Raw genomic sequence first — 15,077 nt, 5'->3', positions numbered from 1 at the left:
TGTTGTTGTTGTTGTTATTGTTGTTGTGTGAGCAGGTAGATAGCGTGGAAAGAAAGTAGAAGAATGACTGGCTCCTCAACGACCGGGAAAATAATAGATGAGAAGATGAAATGAGAGATGAGACTATAGTTGATATGGTATGATGGGGATGGACAAACGGACTATCGTAGATGTAGAGAGAGAGCGGTTATAGAGAAAAGAAAAGAAAAGAAAAGTTTATATGATGAACGAGCGAATGTAATAATGCCTATATTCATTCTTCTTCTTCTATAATATGATATACTATGATAGGATTGATATCCTGCCGCACTTGTATACATCCTCGTAAGATAAGGGGATGAAGAGTCGTTATTAGCCAAAATTGCCCGCAATTTCCGCACTCAGACCATACAATACAATACACCCAGTCAAGGGCAATTGTGAGCAGTACTTTGTTTGGTATATCACCACTAACTACACAATACACAGATGCTGTATTCAGTCCGAATATTAACACCAATATCAGTGTTATCAAACATGACAGCTTAGTTACCAATTAGACCATATAGAATTTAAACAGTCAACCGTAAGAGCAAACACAATACCACAATTACCGGATGAAACATCTCGTAGCACATACGCACTTACACACATACCATCTCCAACTCATCTCCTTCCACAGGCAACTTTTCACAAGGCACTACACATACACTTCGTTCATAGATAGTTTTCACTTTACTTTGTCCACATGCTGTATTAATGTACACCATTACACCGATGCTAGCCCTCCAGCCTGATAGTTTTTAGTCAATCCCTTCATCCTCCGTCTACATGCCCTCCCCCTCTCCCCTATACTCTTTCTCTCCTCTCTATATTTACACACCGTCCCCCTTAAAAGTGGATAGCCTTAGAGTAAGTCGCCATAGCCGCTTCCTTGAAAGCCTCGGCGAGCGTCGGGTGCGCGTGGCATGTGCGCGCGATATCCTCCGTCGAAGCGCCATACTCGAGGGCGAGCGTGGCTTCGGCGATCATCTCACCCGCGTTAGGTCCGATGATGTGGCAGCCTAGTAGCCTATCTGTCTCGGGATCCGCGATCATCTTAACGAAACCTTCCGTGTCTAGGTTGGTCTTGGCACGCGAGTTGGCGCTGAAGGGGAATGATCCGACCTTGTACGGGATATTCTGTGACTTCAGGTCCTGCTCGCTCTGACCGACCCAAGCGACTTCGGGGTGCGTGTACATGACGGACGGGATAACGCCATAGTTGACGTGCCCATATCCCTTCTTGATGTACTCGACGGCAGCGACAGCTTCTTCTTCGGCCTTGTGGGCAAGCATAGGACCGAATGTGCAGTCACCAATGCATCGGATGTGCGAAGCCTTTGTGCGATACTCGGAGTCGATAACGACACGGCCGCGCTCATCGAGTTCCAGGCCGATGTTCTCGAGACCGAGTCCGGCGGTGTAGGGGCGACGACCAATTGCAACTAGGACAACATCCGCCTCAAGCTATTTGCAAAAGTTTATGTTAGAATATGCTACTTTGCGTATGTATGTATGGCAATACGAACCGATTCGGGTTTGCCACCCTTAGAAGAGTCCACCTGGAGCTTAACATTGTCGCCAGTATTTTCTCCGCTGACGACCTTAGTACCGAGCTTGAATTCTATGCCCTGCTTCTTGAGCAACTTTTGCGCCTCCTTGGCAATCTGTGAATCCATACCGGGGCCACCAATCTGGTCCAGGAATTCGACGACGGTAACCTTGGCGCCCAGTCTCGACCATACGGAACCCATCTCAAGACCGATGATACCACCACCAATGACGATCAGCTTCTCGGGGACCTTCTCGAGGGATAGGGCGCCAGTGCTGGTGACAACGCGCTTCTCGTCGAACTCGAGTCCGGGGAACGGCGTCGATTCGGAACCGGTAGCGATAAGGATGTTCTTGCCGATCACGCTCGTCTCGCCGCCATCGATCAGCTGAACCTTGATCTCGTTCTCGCTAGCGAAGGAACCGGTACCCTTGATGTACTCGACGCCATTCTTCTTAAAAAGAAATTCGATACCCTTGGTAAGACCGTTAACGGAGGTGTCCTTGGCCTTCATCATAGCTTGTAGGTTAAGCTGGACATCGCCGACTTCGATACCTCGGGGCTTGGTGTCGTGGAGGATCTGGTGGTACAAATGCGAGTTGTTGAGGAGGGATTTCGAAGGAATACAGCCAACATTGAGACAGGTGCCGCCGAGCTTGCCGCGCTTCTCAATGCAAGCGACCTAGCCACAAGGTGAATTGCTAGTTAGATTTTACTTCTCGTGGTGTGGATAATATGGAATAATGATCGCATCAAAGTTGGCATGGCGAACCTTTAAGCCCTCCTGTCCAGCCTTGATAGCTGCGACATATCCTGCTACTCCACCGCCAATGATGACGAGATCTTTTTCCTCTGCGCCGAGTTAATTAGCGATAAGAAGGGTCGGTAAGAGAATATATTATATTAAAAGGAGTATTAACCTGCTTCGGTAGCATATCCTCTTCTCCATCGCGATAGGGGTGCGACGACTGAAGGAAGGCTAATGACAGAATTCGGATTAGCGGGCAAGTTATGTTGGGAAGCTCACTCAAAAAGCTCCAAGCTCGGCTATTACTTACGATGAAGGGCGGAGAGCAGATCGCACAGCGGTCCGCGGTATTAAACGACTGGCCAGCATTGTGTTTACTTTTTCGGCTGGCTGCCCGTTCTACCTTATCTGTCTACAACGAAGGAGGGGAAAACAAAAGGCGGGTGGGTATATCGCAATTGGTGTGACGTGGTTGAGGTGAATAAATGTAGATGAGACTGTTAAAGATTTAGACGGAGCCGGATGTTTTTGGAGTTGCTCGAAATTTTGGAGGTCCGGGCGTTGGGGATTGACCAAGTACCGGTATCAAAGTACCTTCTCGCCTCCTTCCGTACTATCCTATACTTACTGCCTGGTACCGAGATAGAATAATATGGTAAGATGGTAAGACCCAATTAACTCATAGCTGTTAGTCTACGGTAGTGGTACCTTAGCGGTTCATTTTCGCCGATATGCCGCTGCTCCGAAAGTAGCCGTCGATTTTTATTTTGCTGACCCGCTAGGCTAAAATCTCTCTCTTCTTATACTACGAGAAATATACCCCTAGGTATTTAGAATCTGTAATCTGAATATGAGACGAGATAGCCATAAAATAGAGCCATATAACAGCCATTTCCTTGAAGTGAAAACAACGCGTGCATTATATTCAACGGGTATCTACTTGGTTTTGACAAAACCAGCGCGGAGAACTGATAATCCCCCCAATGGTCCCGCTGTTACCAGTGCCTTCAGTATCTCCTCTGCCGCATCGCAACTCTTCTTAATCGCTGCTTTTTCCTTTTTGTCCTTAAGGAGGTCTGTTTTCCGCACGTTTTTCCGCAAGAACCATTGGACCCCTCGGGCGTGATTTGCATCCAGGCCGCTGAATACCTCCCTGAGGCTGTCGTGCTTGCACTCCTGGAGCGTCGAGATCAGCATCACCTCAAAGAACATGTGTGCCTTCTCATGCAGAGCCGCAAAGTTGCGGTGCTTCACCATATCCGCCAGCCGAAGATCCCGGCTAGCCACAAGCGAGCCGTACATCTTGGCTGTGTTGTATACCCACCGCATGTCGTAATCGGTCGCATCGTCGAAATCGAAGTCATCCTCCTCGCCGATGTCAATGTCCTCTCCCATCTTTCTAAGACGTGTTGTGAGGCATCGCCTAAACTGAAAAGATAATTCCCGATCGCCGGTGAACCTGGTAGCAACTAGAGCATAATAGGGGTTATACTGAGACTGTCGCTCGCTGCTTCGGACGATTACTTCGGGTACCTCTTTCCGTTGATGCTTGTTAAGCCTCAACTTACGGACGAGCAGCTCTGCGTTCTCATAGTCCGTGGCCGCATGCAAGGCAACAAATATGCGTTGCCGTACTTCCGTATTGAACCCCTGCTCCTTTGCTAATTGCCAGAGATCCGGAATACCCAGGTCGTCACCGACGTCCGCCATCATCTCATCAGCGTCATCCCCCTCTTGGTCCTTAAAAGTCTTGCCTTGATCATTGGGGCCACTACGGTTACCAGACCAACTGGCCCCGACAAGCCACCACTTCCCGTGCTTATCGGCGTCCCGAATGTCCTGAAGGCCCATGCGGAGCGGCTGAGCATCCTGAGTACCGCTTATACCGCCGATTCGCTTCCTGATCTGGGTTCGCTGGTCCGCAAGGTCCTTGTTACGGGTTGCAGCTTTTGTTTTGTTACTCTGTAGACTCTTCATCTCATCAATCATGAAACTTGTCCTAGTTGACATGGTGTTCCCTAGCCTAATACTACTAATGATGTCCCCCAATGCATGAGGGTCATCACGCCTTAGGGACGGGCCGCAAATTTGGATAATTCTCAAAATCAACTCCGTATTGAGCTCGGAAAGTTGGTCTAAGAAGAGGCGGACATAATCAAATACCAAATTAGGACTAACAACTTGCATATTATAGATCTCAGCAAGTAAAGAAATAAGATGCCTCGAACCGGAGTCTGACTGATCTCCAGACGCTTGCGTATAGCGCTGGTCGAGGACTTCTACGAGTTGTTGTATGAAGTAGGCGCTGAAGGCCATACCTAGAGATTTATGCATTGCTGCAAGGTAACCAGCTGTCATAGCAAAAAAGGAATCTGGGCGCTTTTCAGGTGAGCAAACCAAGTTCAGTACTAAATCCACGATGACAGATGTAACGGTTTGTCTTGGATTTGTGTCGTATAAAGTCATGAACTCCTTAACTATGCCGACCATGTTGTCGTTCGTCAAACGGTTGATCAACCCCTGGACACGTCTTCGAAGTCGTGTTTCTGCTTCGTTGCTCGAACTCGACTGCTTACGGAAAGCCGGGGGGACATATTTTGCGACTCCTGTTGTAGGAGCGACGTAGGGGTTTTCTCGTAGAGGCCGCACAGTTGTAGACTGCTCTTCGTCTGAGAAGCCCTCAAATGCATCTTCGTCTTTGTCCGATTTACTGTCCCAAAGGGATATATCTTCGTCGTCCAAATAATCGTCAACCTCTTCATCGCTATCACTGGCACTTTCGTTGGCAGCAGCTTTGTCGGCAGCAGCTTGAGCTTTTCTTCTTTTCTGAGCCAGCCATTCATCCGCTTCTGCCTTGCGTTTATTCTGCGAGGGAACTCCTTCATTATCCCCGCCGTCTTCATCCAGACCGTCCAGTAAATCGCCGAGGCCATCGTCCTGGAAAGATTTAGGAAGTGACTTCCTGCCCTTCAGGCCTAATTTCCTTTCCAAGTCTTTGATCTCTGCATCGTCCTGGGCAAGTCTGCTCTGTGTAGCCTTAGAGACTTTGACTTTTGGTTGACTCGGCTCTTCATCTTCACTACCCTCGCTGCCGCTGCTCTCGGAGTCATCCTCCATATCCATATCACCTCCGTCGTCATCATCGTCGTCGTCTCCATCCTCTAGACCATCACTTTCATCATTAAAGTCATTAGATTGAGAAGCCTTGTGAGGCTTGCGCGTTTCCTGGCTTTGGCGTGGCTGCGAGCGGCGAGATTGCCTTTTCTGAACTCGTTGGGCCTTACGTTGATCTTTTCTCGAAAGCTGCTTTCCCGACCTACTACCACCTTTGACAGAAGATGAGGACTGCTGAGCGTCTAATTCCTTTAGAAGTGTTGCAGGCAACGATGGTTTTTTATTTGGCCCTGGCGCCATTTTGGCGGTAATTCTTGATACTTAGGAGCCTGGTGATTATAAAGAAGTTGAGTAAAATAAGTGTTCGTAAATAAATTATTAGCCTTGCTCTTTGAACGTTAATAATATATTAAATGAACTTTTTTTTTTAGCGATATTCACATGAGGTAGGCATTGATATAAATGAGATGCGCCTTCCTAAGAAAAAATCCAAGTACATACAGGGATTGTAAAGGTAAGTGGGGCTACAAAAGTATCTTGTATGAAGTACCTCTTCAACATCTGCCCCACCATGGGGAATCGCTATTTGGTCATGCACGAACTGCAATCATTTTATTCTTACCATCACATAACATATCAACGTACACTACGAATAATCGCCAACGGATGCGAGGTTAAGTTGGCAGTATTATTCTAGAATACCTACGACCTTGGATAATTCTTGCATGCGATTATCTATAAATCGTAATGGGTCACTTAAGCAATGACGAGGTTCGCACCTATTAATATCATTATTTATTATACGCCCGAGTCTACGCCTGTACTAACTCGTTTTCGTAGTTCTTCGTCAAGCTCACGGAGCTCTTCGACCAGAAGAAAGGCAAAGACCACGGATCCATAGTTTTGGTGCAGAAGAGATGTTAGTACCAACAATCTCGCGGCTAGACAATATGGAGCCGACAGCTCTTCTAACGCACCCATCTAGTAACCCACGAGCAGCCCATCCCAGAGCCAACAAGCGAAACCATACTCCCCGACCTCCACCCCCCACAGCCCATGCCCGTGCTCATCCGAGCGACAAACGCGAAAGGCAAGAAACGACGTGAAGATAAGATCAAGTTATCAACTGTGGTTGAGCCCGACGCTCTCCCCGCTTTCTTCGACAGGTACGCCGAGGTATGCAAAGCTGGTATGGCAACGTTGAAGCCGAGAGATCGTAGCAAGAGGAAGGGCAAGGCCAAGAAGAGGAAGGGTGCTGCTGCACCTGCTGGTTCTTGATCTCGTGCTTGAAGGAGGTGTAAGGTAGTTATCCTTGCCGCCTTCCTTCTAGTCCTAGAGATCGGCCTGCTATTTCACTCATGCGCCAATATCATCCTGTGCGTCCCTAGGTTTCTAAAAGCCTGACACCACATTTTTGGGGCGAGCATGTGCATTCAGAATAGGTGCCACTATCATCACCGTGGTTGTATATCAAAACATATCTACCCGTCCTACAAGAGACCGGGATCCATAGCCATCTATTAAGCTTGGGTAGCTATGAGCTTCTAGGGTATGGGTAACTTGCTCAGGCGCGAGCACCGCCGCAAGTTGGCTATATTCGTCCGAGAACCTGAGATACCCCAATGAATAACAAGGAATTCTTAGAATATTCTCAATCGCTCACCTTGATGCTGGTTGAATTCTATTATGTCTGTGGAATGAAATAGAATAAGCTAGATACAACAAGTAACAGATAGTTGTATCCAGTCAAAGGCCTTTCATCCCGTAGGGATGAAAGGCCTGACTGGTATACATAAGGACAGATAGAACACTAGTTTTAGGATACTCAATCAAGGATCATATTGCTCTCAATGTCTTTAAAGTCTAGAATGATGCGCATTTAGCAGCCAGCCGCTTGTCTTCATAATCTTACCCTGAGCAATATCTTGCCCTTATGCCCCTAGTTGAGACTTTCCCGCCGTTGCTTTACTTCTCTCGATAGGCTACCGGCGCACATACATAGATTCGTAGTTATCTTCCCATCGCGGGGAAGTTTAACAATTGTAATTATGCGCTTGTAGCTTTTGAGTCAATTTGTTAATAGGGGCTCCTAGTATTCACCATCCATCTAACGAACCCCTACTCCTACCCCTTTCCTAGAGTGAGCCTCCGTTCTGACACTTAGGCCTCATGTATTCTACGACTCATACTATTTTGCATCCTCATTATCTGTATAAATAGCATGACCAAAGGAAACTCATGCTCTAAACCCACTTTCGAGCTTTTCGACAAGAGGAACTATCTCAACTTGAATCGTCCCAGTATTGTGGTAAATAGGAATATACACCAGATCTCATACACAGTCCGGACATCAATATTAGTAAGTTATGAACCAGGTTTAATCCCAACCGATTACAGCTTCAATACTTATATCACAAAAATAACAATGCATAAACTCTCAACAGATTACCGAAGAGTATTTCGGAAATATCATGCGAAATTTTGGTCCTTGTTCCTGTTGTATACAACACGGGCTATGTTATAGCCTTATCTCAAATGTTGACTTTTTACCCCCAAACCGAAGCAATGCACCCCAGACTTTTGGCCATGTCCTTTTTTGTTCATGCTGCCGCTTTTTGGATACACCCTATGATAGAAGTCACTCTTCTCTACCCTGTCTCCTCTACCGGTGCTGTTCAGCTGCCATTCGACGCGGTTTGTAGATTCAGATGGAAGCTACGAATAATTGAGTCTGCATCATCAATGGCTATCGGTCGCACATCGGCCAACGTCTTAATCTTGGCGGTACTGGAAATATTTTGTCAGCCATCTTCGCTGTGAGTTCGGGTGTGAGGTTGATATATACCATTCCTTGACCTGGTCGTCCGTCATAGTTAGGCCGAGTTGTGTTACTCGAGTCTTGACGGCGTTCCATCCCGTTAACCGGGAGGCGAAGTGCACGTAGCGCGTCAAGCCGAAATCTTCGGGATTTAAAATCTCGTATGTGGAGGGGTTGTTTAGGATAGCTTTGGCACTATAACATTCGGTGTCAGTAACTACATTTCAATGTTTCCAGGGGCTTATTGTAATATATGAAATATTGACTTACTGGATACCGGCCTTGTGGGTAAAGGCACAGAAACCAGTGATAGGGTTGTTAAAGGGGGTGTTAATCTCTACTGCCTCAGCAACCATATCCTCAATCTAAAATATATTAGTTTATGCCACGCTCTCAGCAACTGATATATAGAACTCACCTCTTTGATCATGTTGAGCTTGTACTTGCTCTTGACGTAATCGGGGCTAGTGACCACCATGCGTGCTAAGAAGCCACCAAGAGGAGTGATGCCATTACGCTCACCAACTATAACATGTTAATATGCTGTTCTCTACCCATGAGGCAGAAAATACTCACTTCCGAGCACACTGGTGTCAACGTGTGTTGCACCAGCCTCAAGAGCACAGAAACTATACTCAAATCAGTTCTCCGGAGTACAGTTTTGGCTTTAAATAAGGACTTACGCGTTGGCAATAGCACAACCTGTGTCATTATGGAAATGAGTCTCAATATCACAAGCTTAAAAGTAAGTTAGTAAACGTAGTTAGAGGAGGTAATGTTTCAACTTACAAACTACACCTCTTAATGTTCGAACGAGCTATATTTCAAGTTAGTAAAACAAAAGTAATAGCGTGAGCGAATCAAATACCTCGTAGACCTGTCGTGGACTGGCGCAGCCAACGGTATCAGCGATACCGACACGGTTAACACCAATCTTGTCCACGGCGTTGTAGAGGGATAGCAGATCGACTAGATCGGATCGGAAAGAGTCCTCGCTCGAAACTATGCCGTGTTAGCGCGTCTCATTTAAAGGAGAGCTTCTACATACATCGAACCTCGATACCCTTGTCCTTGACATATTGCACGACTTCCAAAGCAGCCTTGGTGATGAAGGCCATGTCCTTGCCATGGCTGTGTTCCCGGAGGAAATGCGATGTACCGATGACGATATCCAGGCCATCTACACCAGTGTCGATAGCCATCTGCACATCTCGCATATCGCAACGAACATCTGTGAATCACAGTTAGTAGGTAAGGGAGTATATGTCTGATTTGATTATGACTCACGAGTCAGGATTTTGGCCTCGAGAAAATGTTAGTTGAACAGTTCACAATATGGAGGTATTAGAGCTCGCACCTTGAGTCCTAACTTGCAGATCTCAATGCAGTCTAAGCGCGATTGCTCAGAAGCAGCCGGGGATGTGAGTTCGATATAGTCGACTCCGAAGGCATCGAGAGCTACAAGGTTTATGCTTTAGCAACGAGATACGAGGACATAATACAACCGATTAGACATACCCTTAGCACTAGATAAACCATATTAGCAAAGTACAATAAGATAGGACTCAATAATGACGTACATGTTGATCTTAGTTTGCGTGTCGAAGTAGGCATTGGCGAATTGTTCTCCCTCTAATCCAGTTGTCAGTAAAAGTAAGAATAAATTCAAAGTAAATAAAACGGCTGACCTCGAAGAGTCGACTCAATGATCTTGAATTTTCCTACATTGGACAAAAACTCGCCCGGGTTGGATTGGTAGGGATTCGACCGGCGTACAGGTGTTGTACCATTGGTGCCGTTGGTGCCCTAGAAAATTTCAAATGTTAACTTGAGTATATGGAAATCAAGACTAGACGACATACATTGCTGGCCGCAGAACCATTTGTTTCGCACATATTTTTCTCTGGTAAGTAGGTAAGGAGGGAAAAGCAGAGTTGGGAAAAAGGTATGTCGCCTCTTAAGAATTTGTGACGAAGAAGAAATTTCTACTTCAGCATGCAATGAATCACATTTGGCAGTAACCGTACCCCACGTCCGCCGATCGCGGTTCCCCAGTTCAGGGTCGTACTCAGTTACCAAACAATTTGCCCAGCAGGCCAAAATCGACAATGTCCGCGGGGCTATCACGTGATAATCACCATTTAGATCCTTGCAGAGTTGTTTAGCCTAGTGGGCGGTGACGTATAAAAAATTGAAATTGGCCAATCAAGAATATCATTTTAGGGACCTGTCTCTCAGGTCCCGCCTTACATACCTGCAGTTAACGCATACACAAAACAACCCTGTGCACTATCCCATTTTGCATTTTGCATTTTGCATATGCGAATACCCGATCTGCCGGCCAACTTATAGAAATCGAGGTCAGAGTAGATGAAATTTTTCCTGATTGAGATGGTATATAGCGGAGCGAACGGGATCCCGACTTTTCTAGACCACGCGATCATCAGAACTGAATCCCGAAATTTAGTCAACTTGTTAAGTCCCATTATTATGCCGAAGATCCCGTACAATACGTCCACTTCATCGCTTTTAAGGGGCAAATTTTTAACGCCCTCTAAGTTCGCATACGGTATCGGAAGAGCCTCATAATTATACCCATGTTCATTAACTACGAATGAGTCATCTAAGCTTGAGTAGAACGAGTTGTGAGTTCGGGTGCTTGACTGAGTATCTAGGCAGTTACTTGCTACGATAACACAACTATTTTCTCCGCCCCACGTTATTAATACTTCATAGACAAATATCGTGAGGTCATATAATTGAAATCGCACCGTCATAAGGTTAAGGGCATCTGACTTACATAATATACTATGGTAATTAATGTTAGGTTTTGATTAAGAATAGTAGCGAAAAGGAAACGGGCTTGGAATTCATATCCGAATGTATAATCGCTGTGACTTGTAAGAACTAAGACGTTTCAAGTTTCTATATATTTCAAAAAAAAAAAAAAAAAAAAAAGACCCTTGAATTAATTTGCATAGAATTCAATTAGCTTTATTGTCTTTATTGCGTGCTAGGTAAACTGCCTAAGGTATATAGGTTTATAGTCACTGGCTTTCAGCTTGGGCTCAGAGTTCTTTGAGGAATAACGAAGTTACTTCCATACCTTCTAGATCTACCTCATACTACATCTTCGATATTTGCTGTCCTGTCAGCGTGTGGCTTGTGGATAGTGATGGAACACCGAATATCATCAGCTTCTAGCTTGTCCATATCGTCCGGAGAACATCGGGCTCATCCTGTGAAATTTGAGTTTATGGAATATATTAGACTGAATGTGCCACGGGTCAATACTCCCGAACTGCCATGTGTAACTAGCTCGCCCTCGATAATTTTTAATTATTATGCTAAAAAGGGTTCTTTCTGCGGTGTTAAGAGCTAGGTTTGGTACAAGCTTAGAGTATTATCATGAATAGCTACGTCTTATAATGTATAAGTTGGCGTAAATGAGCCAGCGGTATAGGTATTTCATATACCTCCAATGTCGTTATATACTAGGTAGGTGCCCTTCTCTTGAAATCGGTCACTATCTATGTGGGTGCGTATTAATTAGCTCATTTGTGTCATCTTCGTAGTTATAAACTGAATGGTATAAACGATGGACTGGAACATTAAAGAGTTATAGAATACTTGAAATAGTATAAAGTAAAATCAGGGTAGTGGTTGTAGTCAATGACGTACTTATTAGAATTTTATATAACCTATCCGTTGACCTCGGAGTTATTACAATCGGATTCGGCTTACAAGGAGCGTTATTATAGAATATGCCTAGCTCGGCGCTTAAATGGAAGACAGGGAAGAGCTACATTTAAAGCACCGAGGAAGCAGTTAAATACATAGTATTTCATAAATGCCAAGAAAGAAAAACTACAACATACTAAATCTGTCTACCATCGTACGATAATAGTATGATCGATCGGGAATATGACTGCATACCCCAGATCTAACAGTTGCATCATGCCAGATATGAGAGCTACCTCTCGATCGGGTTCAATATAAGATTGACGAGGATGTCGATATGGAAGGGTTCTAGAACCCATGTGAAATTCTCCCGTGACAGTTTGTTTTCATAGTTGTAATGGGGTCGGGGTTATCTGGCGCCTCTACTTGGGTAACAAATACCCCCGAGAGAAGGGAATCCTTGTTAGAAACGTGCTTAAGTCTCATAACGAGGTGTCTACCACGTAACTATACTTTTAATTAGCTGAAGAAAAGGTACTGTGTAAATGTAGACCTGGGTAGTTTCAGGGTCGGATGGAGTGTGACATTAGCAAGCGGGTAACAATTATACAGAAGCAAACGGATGGCTAAATGTTACGGTGAGACGGGATATATTCTACGTGAAAGGAACATATAGCAGCCTTCACCTAAGCTAAAGACCTGGGTGAATACTTGAAATATTGGCATTGTTTCCATTGCTGAACGCATACTGGATATAAAAATGAAAAGAGAAACGGAATCTTAATTTAAGCATCTGATTTCGGAAGATTTGTTTGATAACGAAGTAGGAATGCGTTTTTTATGTACTTAGTAACCCCCTGTAGACAATGCACAAGCCACATAGAAAACTGGAATGGAACTTCAGCCTTAGCCTCATGGGGGGGGGCTTATCTGATGGTCCGCCATGCCCGCACTTGACCTAATTAAGGCTGGGTTGATTTGAGAAGGCCACGGCGTCCGACGCACCCCTGTCAAAGCCGGCTCCGAAATGCGCTGAGACCTACTGAGATTCAATTTTTGTGTCCAATACATCTGCTGCAGCTACCTTATCTACCAGTACCAATAAACCAACCCCGGGTTCACCTACGTATTTGAATCGGGAAGATTTTCCACAAATTCGCAACTTGTCACATCTTAACATCACCATAATAATTGGCGCACACAAACCTGAGAGAATATCTCTCTCACTTTTATACTTCTTATTCGCAAACACGAATTCCTGCGCATTCTTTGTGTGACTTCTTTGTTCCTAGCCATCCTCATCGTCGCCGGTCCGCTGGTCCGCAATATCTCGCATTGGCTTCCCCCCCATAACTCAATTCTCTCGAAGGGCAATACTAACAGCGAGCTTTTCTACTTTACACATTCGCACATCGCCAACTCCTTCCCGACCTCGCTAAATCGCAACCCTGGCTCTTCAACCAAAGGCCTTCGGCGAAGGCTCTGAAGCTGTGGCCAAAATGGCCCAGCCAGCGGTCGAACTCGCCGAGGAGTACGAGTATGTTTCCCCTTATTTAGGCCTATCACTCAATGATAGACGCCAATATCATAGGTACACGGGATACTGACTTAGATTGCCCCATTAGCTATGAGTCTCTGCCCCCTAATTTCTCCCTAGCCCAAAATATGGTCGCTGGCGCTTTCGCCGGTATTGCCGTAAGCCCGATTACTTTTACCTTTCGGGTTTAACCCGTGGTTGCTAACAGGATGCCAGGAACACACAGTTATGTACCCAATTGACGCGATCAAGGTTCGTCACGTTCAAACCTATCCGACTATCCGGCTTAATACTAACTAGGGATATTATAGACGCGAATGCAGATACTTAACCCGGTGGGGGCGAACGCAGTCTACAAAGGCATGATACAGAGTACTATGCGTATAGCAAGTGGAGAGGGTGTACTGAAGTTATGGCGGGGGATGTCAAGTGTTGTCGTCGGAGCTGGTAGGTTCTCCTAAGAGACTGATATAGCTCATTTCTCACCACCTGGACTATTAGGGCCTGCGCACGCAGTCTACTTTGCGACATATGAGGCTGTTAAGCATCTTATGGGTGGTAACCGAGCTGGTGTACACCACCCACTAGCAGCAGGTATGCTACTAACCTCCCTAGTTTGATACTCTTCCTCGGCGATACATCTCTAACTTTTACCCTTTTACCCTTTTTCTAGCAACAAGTGGGGCTTGCGCAACTATAGCCAGTGATGCGCTTATGAATCCCTTTGACGGTATGGTTGAGCCTTTAAGACACTAATTGGTTGTATCTATCTAACCCTGGCCATAGTGATCAAGCAACGTATGCAGATACAAAATTCGAGCAAGATGTACCGCTCTATGACAGACTGCGCTCGATACGTTTACAGAACCGAAGGTTTATCGGCCTTCTACGTCTCATATCCGACTACTTTATCTATGACTGTACCCTTTACGGCCCTCCAATTCCTCGCATACGAATCTATATCTACAACAATGAATCCCAGCAAGACGTACGATCCGTTTACGCATTGCATGGCAGGCGCCGTTGCAGGAGGTTTTGCAGCAGCTCTAACTACGCCAATGGACGTCATCAAAACTATGCTACAAACCCGAGGTACAGCTTCCGACCCGGAGCTTAGGTCGGTGAATGGATTCATGGCAGGCTGCAGGCTAATGTACCAACGGGAGGGTCTACGTGGGTTCTTTAAAGGAGTTCGGCCGAGAGTAGTCACCACAATGCCGAGCACAGCTATCTGCTGGTCGGCTTATGAAGCTTCCAAGTAAGTATACCCTTGTCCAATTCTCTAAGTCGTCTATACTTATAATCGTGTTACAGGGCATACTTCATACGTACGAACGCGTCATCGTCATCGTCCGTGATGGGTTGAGTCAGGCAACAATCCAGTGTTGTTTTCTTGAGGTATCCATGAAGACTCCACAAATCGGCTCCCTTTGTTGCCGATCCTCCCGCCATCAGGATATCTCCGAGGTACAAGACCGAGCCCGAGACTGCGAAGTCTGTTATCCTAAATTTGTCTGACTTGGGCTGCTTGGGCTGACGTGCCCTGTCACACAAGAAAACATTAGCCTCATTCTATAGGCTCACCGAATCCCCCGCAGGCGTCATG

At 45.8% G+C, this 15,077-nt stretch overlaps 5 protein-coding genes across 5 annotated transcripts; 2 read left to right on the top strand and 3 right to left on the bottom strand.

The window, feature by feature from the left end:
* Positions 1-870: 870 nt before the first annotated feature.
* Positions 871-2,690, bottom strand: GL218_03195 (Dihydrolipoyl dehydrogenase, mitochondrial; the record flags this gene model as incomplete). The annotated part of the gene is made up of 5 exons (XM_033579745.1): positions 871-1,488; positions 1,551-2,255; positions 2,346-2,425; positions 2,494-2,552; positions 2,632-2,690. The coding sequence occupies 5 exons, from the start codon at positions 2,688-2,690 to the stop codon at positions 871-873; spliced, it is 1,521 nt and encodes a 506-aa protein (XP_033437143.1).
* Positions 2,691-3,257: 567 nt separating this feature from the next.
* On the bottom strand, positions 3,258-5,735 carry GL218_03194 (Suppressor of glycerol defect protein 1; the record flags this gene model as incomplete). The annotated part of the gene is made up of 1 exon (XM_033579744.1): positions 3,258-5,735. The coding sequence occupies one exon, from the start codon at positions 5,733-5,735 to the stop codon at positions 3,258-3,260; it is 2,478 nt and encodes an 825-aa protein (XP_033437144.1).
* A 447-nt stretch (positions 5,736-6,182) lies between these two features.
* On the top strand, positions 6,183-6,713 carry GL218_03193 (putative signal recognition particle 14kd protein; the record flags this gene model as incomplete). The annotated part of the gene is made up of 3 exons (XM_033579743.1): positions 6,183-6,206; positions 6,276-6,354; positions 6,421-6,713. 3 exons carry the CDS (start codon positions 6,183-6,185, stop codon positions 6,711-6,713), a joined length of 396 nt encoding a protein of 131 aa, XP_033437136.1.
* A 1,397-nt stretch (positions 6,714-8,110) lies between these two features.
* On the bottom strand, positions 8,111-10,148 carry GL218_03192 (Homocitrate synthase, mitochondrial; the record flags this gene model as incomplete). Its single annotated transcript, XM_033579742.1, has 15 exons — positions 8,111-8,222; positions 8,281-8,448; positions 8,524-8,618; positions 8,672-8,778; positions 8,830-8,882; positions 8,937-8,991; positions 9,043-9,070; positions 9,122-9,255; positions 9,302-9,484; positions 9,541-9,556; positions 9,611-9,711; positions 9,772-9,779; positions 9,834-9,885; positions 9,942-10,059; positions 10,116-10,148. The coding sequence occupies 15 exons, from the start codon at positions 10,146-10,148 to the stop codon at positions 8,111-8,113; spliced, it is 1,263 nt and encodes a 420-aa protein (XP_033437137.1).
* A 3,285-nt stretch (positions 10,149-13,433) lies between these two features.
* GL218_03191 (putative mitochondrial carrier C8C9.12c) lies at positions 13,434-14,837 on the top strand (the record flags this gene model as incomplete). The annotated part of the gene is made up of 8 exons (XM_033579741.1): positions 13,434-13,471; positions 13,560-13,629; positions 13,688-13,723; positions 13,783-13,918; positions 13,973-14,065; positions 14,145-14,201; positions 14,258-14,729; positions 14,786-14,837. The coding sequence occupies 8 exons, from the start codon at positions 13,434-13,436 to the stop codon at positions 14,835-14,837; spliced, it is 954 nt and encodes a 317-aa protein (XP_033437138.1).
* Between the last annotated feature and the right edge of the window lie 240 nt (positions 14,838-15,077).

The sequence above is a fragment of the Daldinia childiae genome (genome assembly GCF_008694065.1).
Source record: "Daldinia childiae strain JS-1345 chromosome Unknown Scaffold3, whole genome shotgun sequence".
Classification (NCBI taxonomy): Eukaryota; Fungi; Ascomycota; class Sordariomycetes; order Xylariales; family Hypoxylaceae; genus Daldinia; species Daldinia childiae.
Note: the sequence above shows the minus strand (reverse complement) of the source record. Positions and strands in the feature narration are given on the sequence as shown.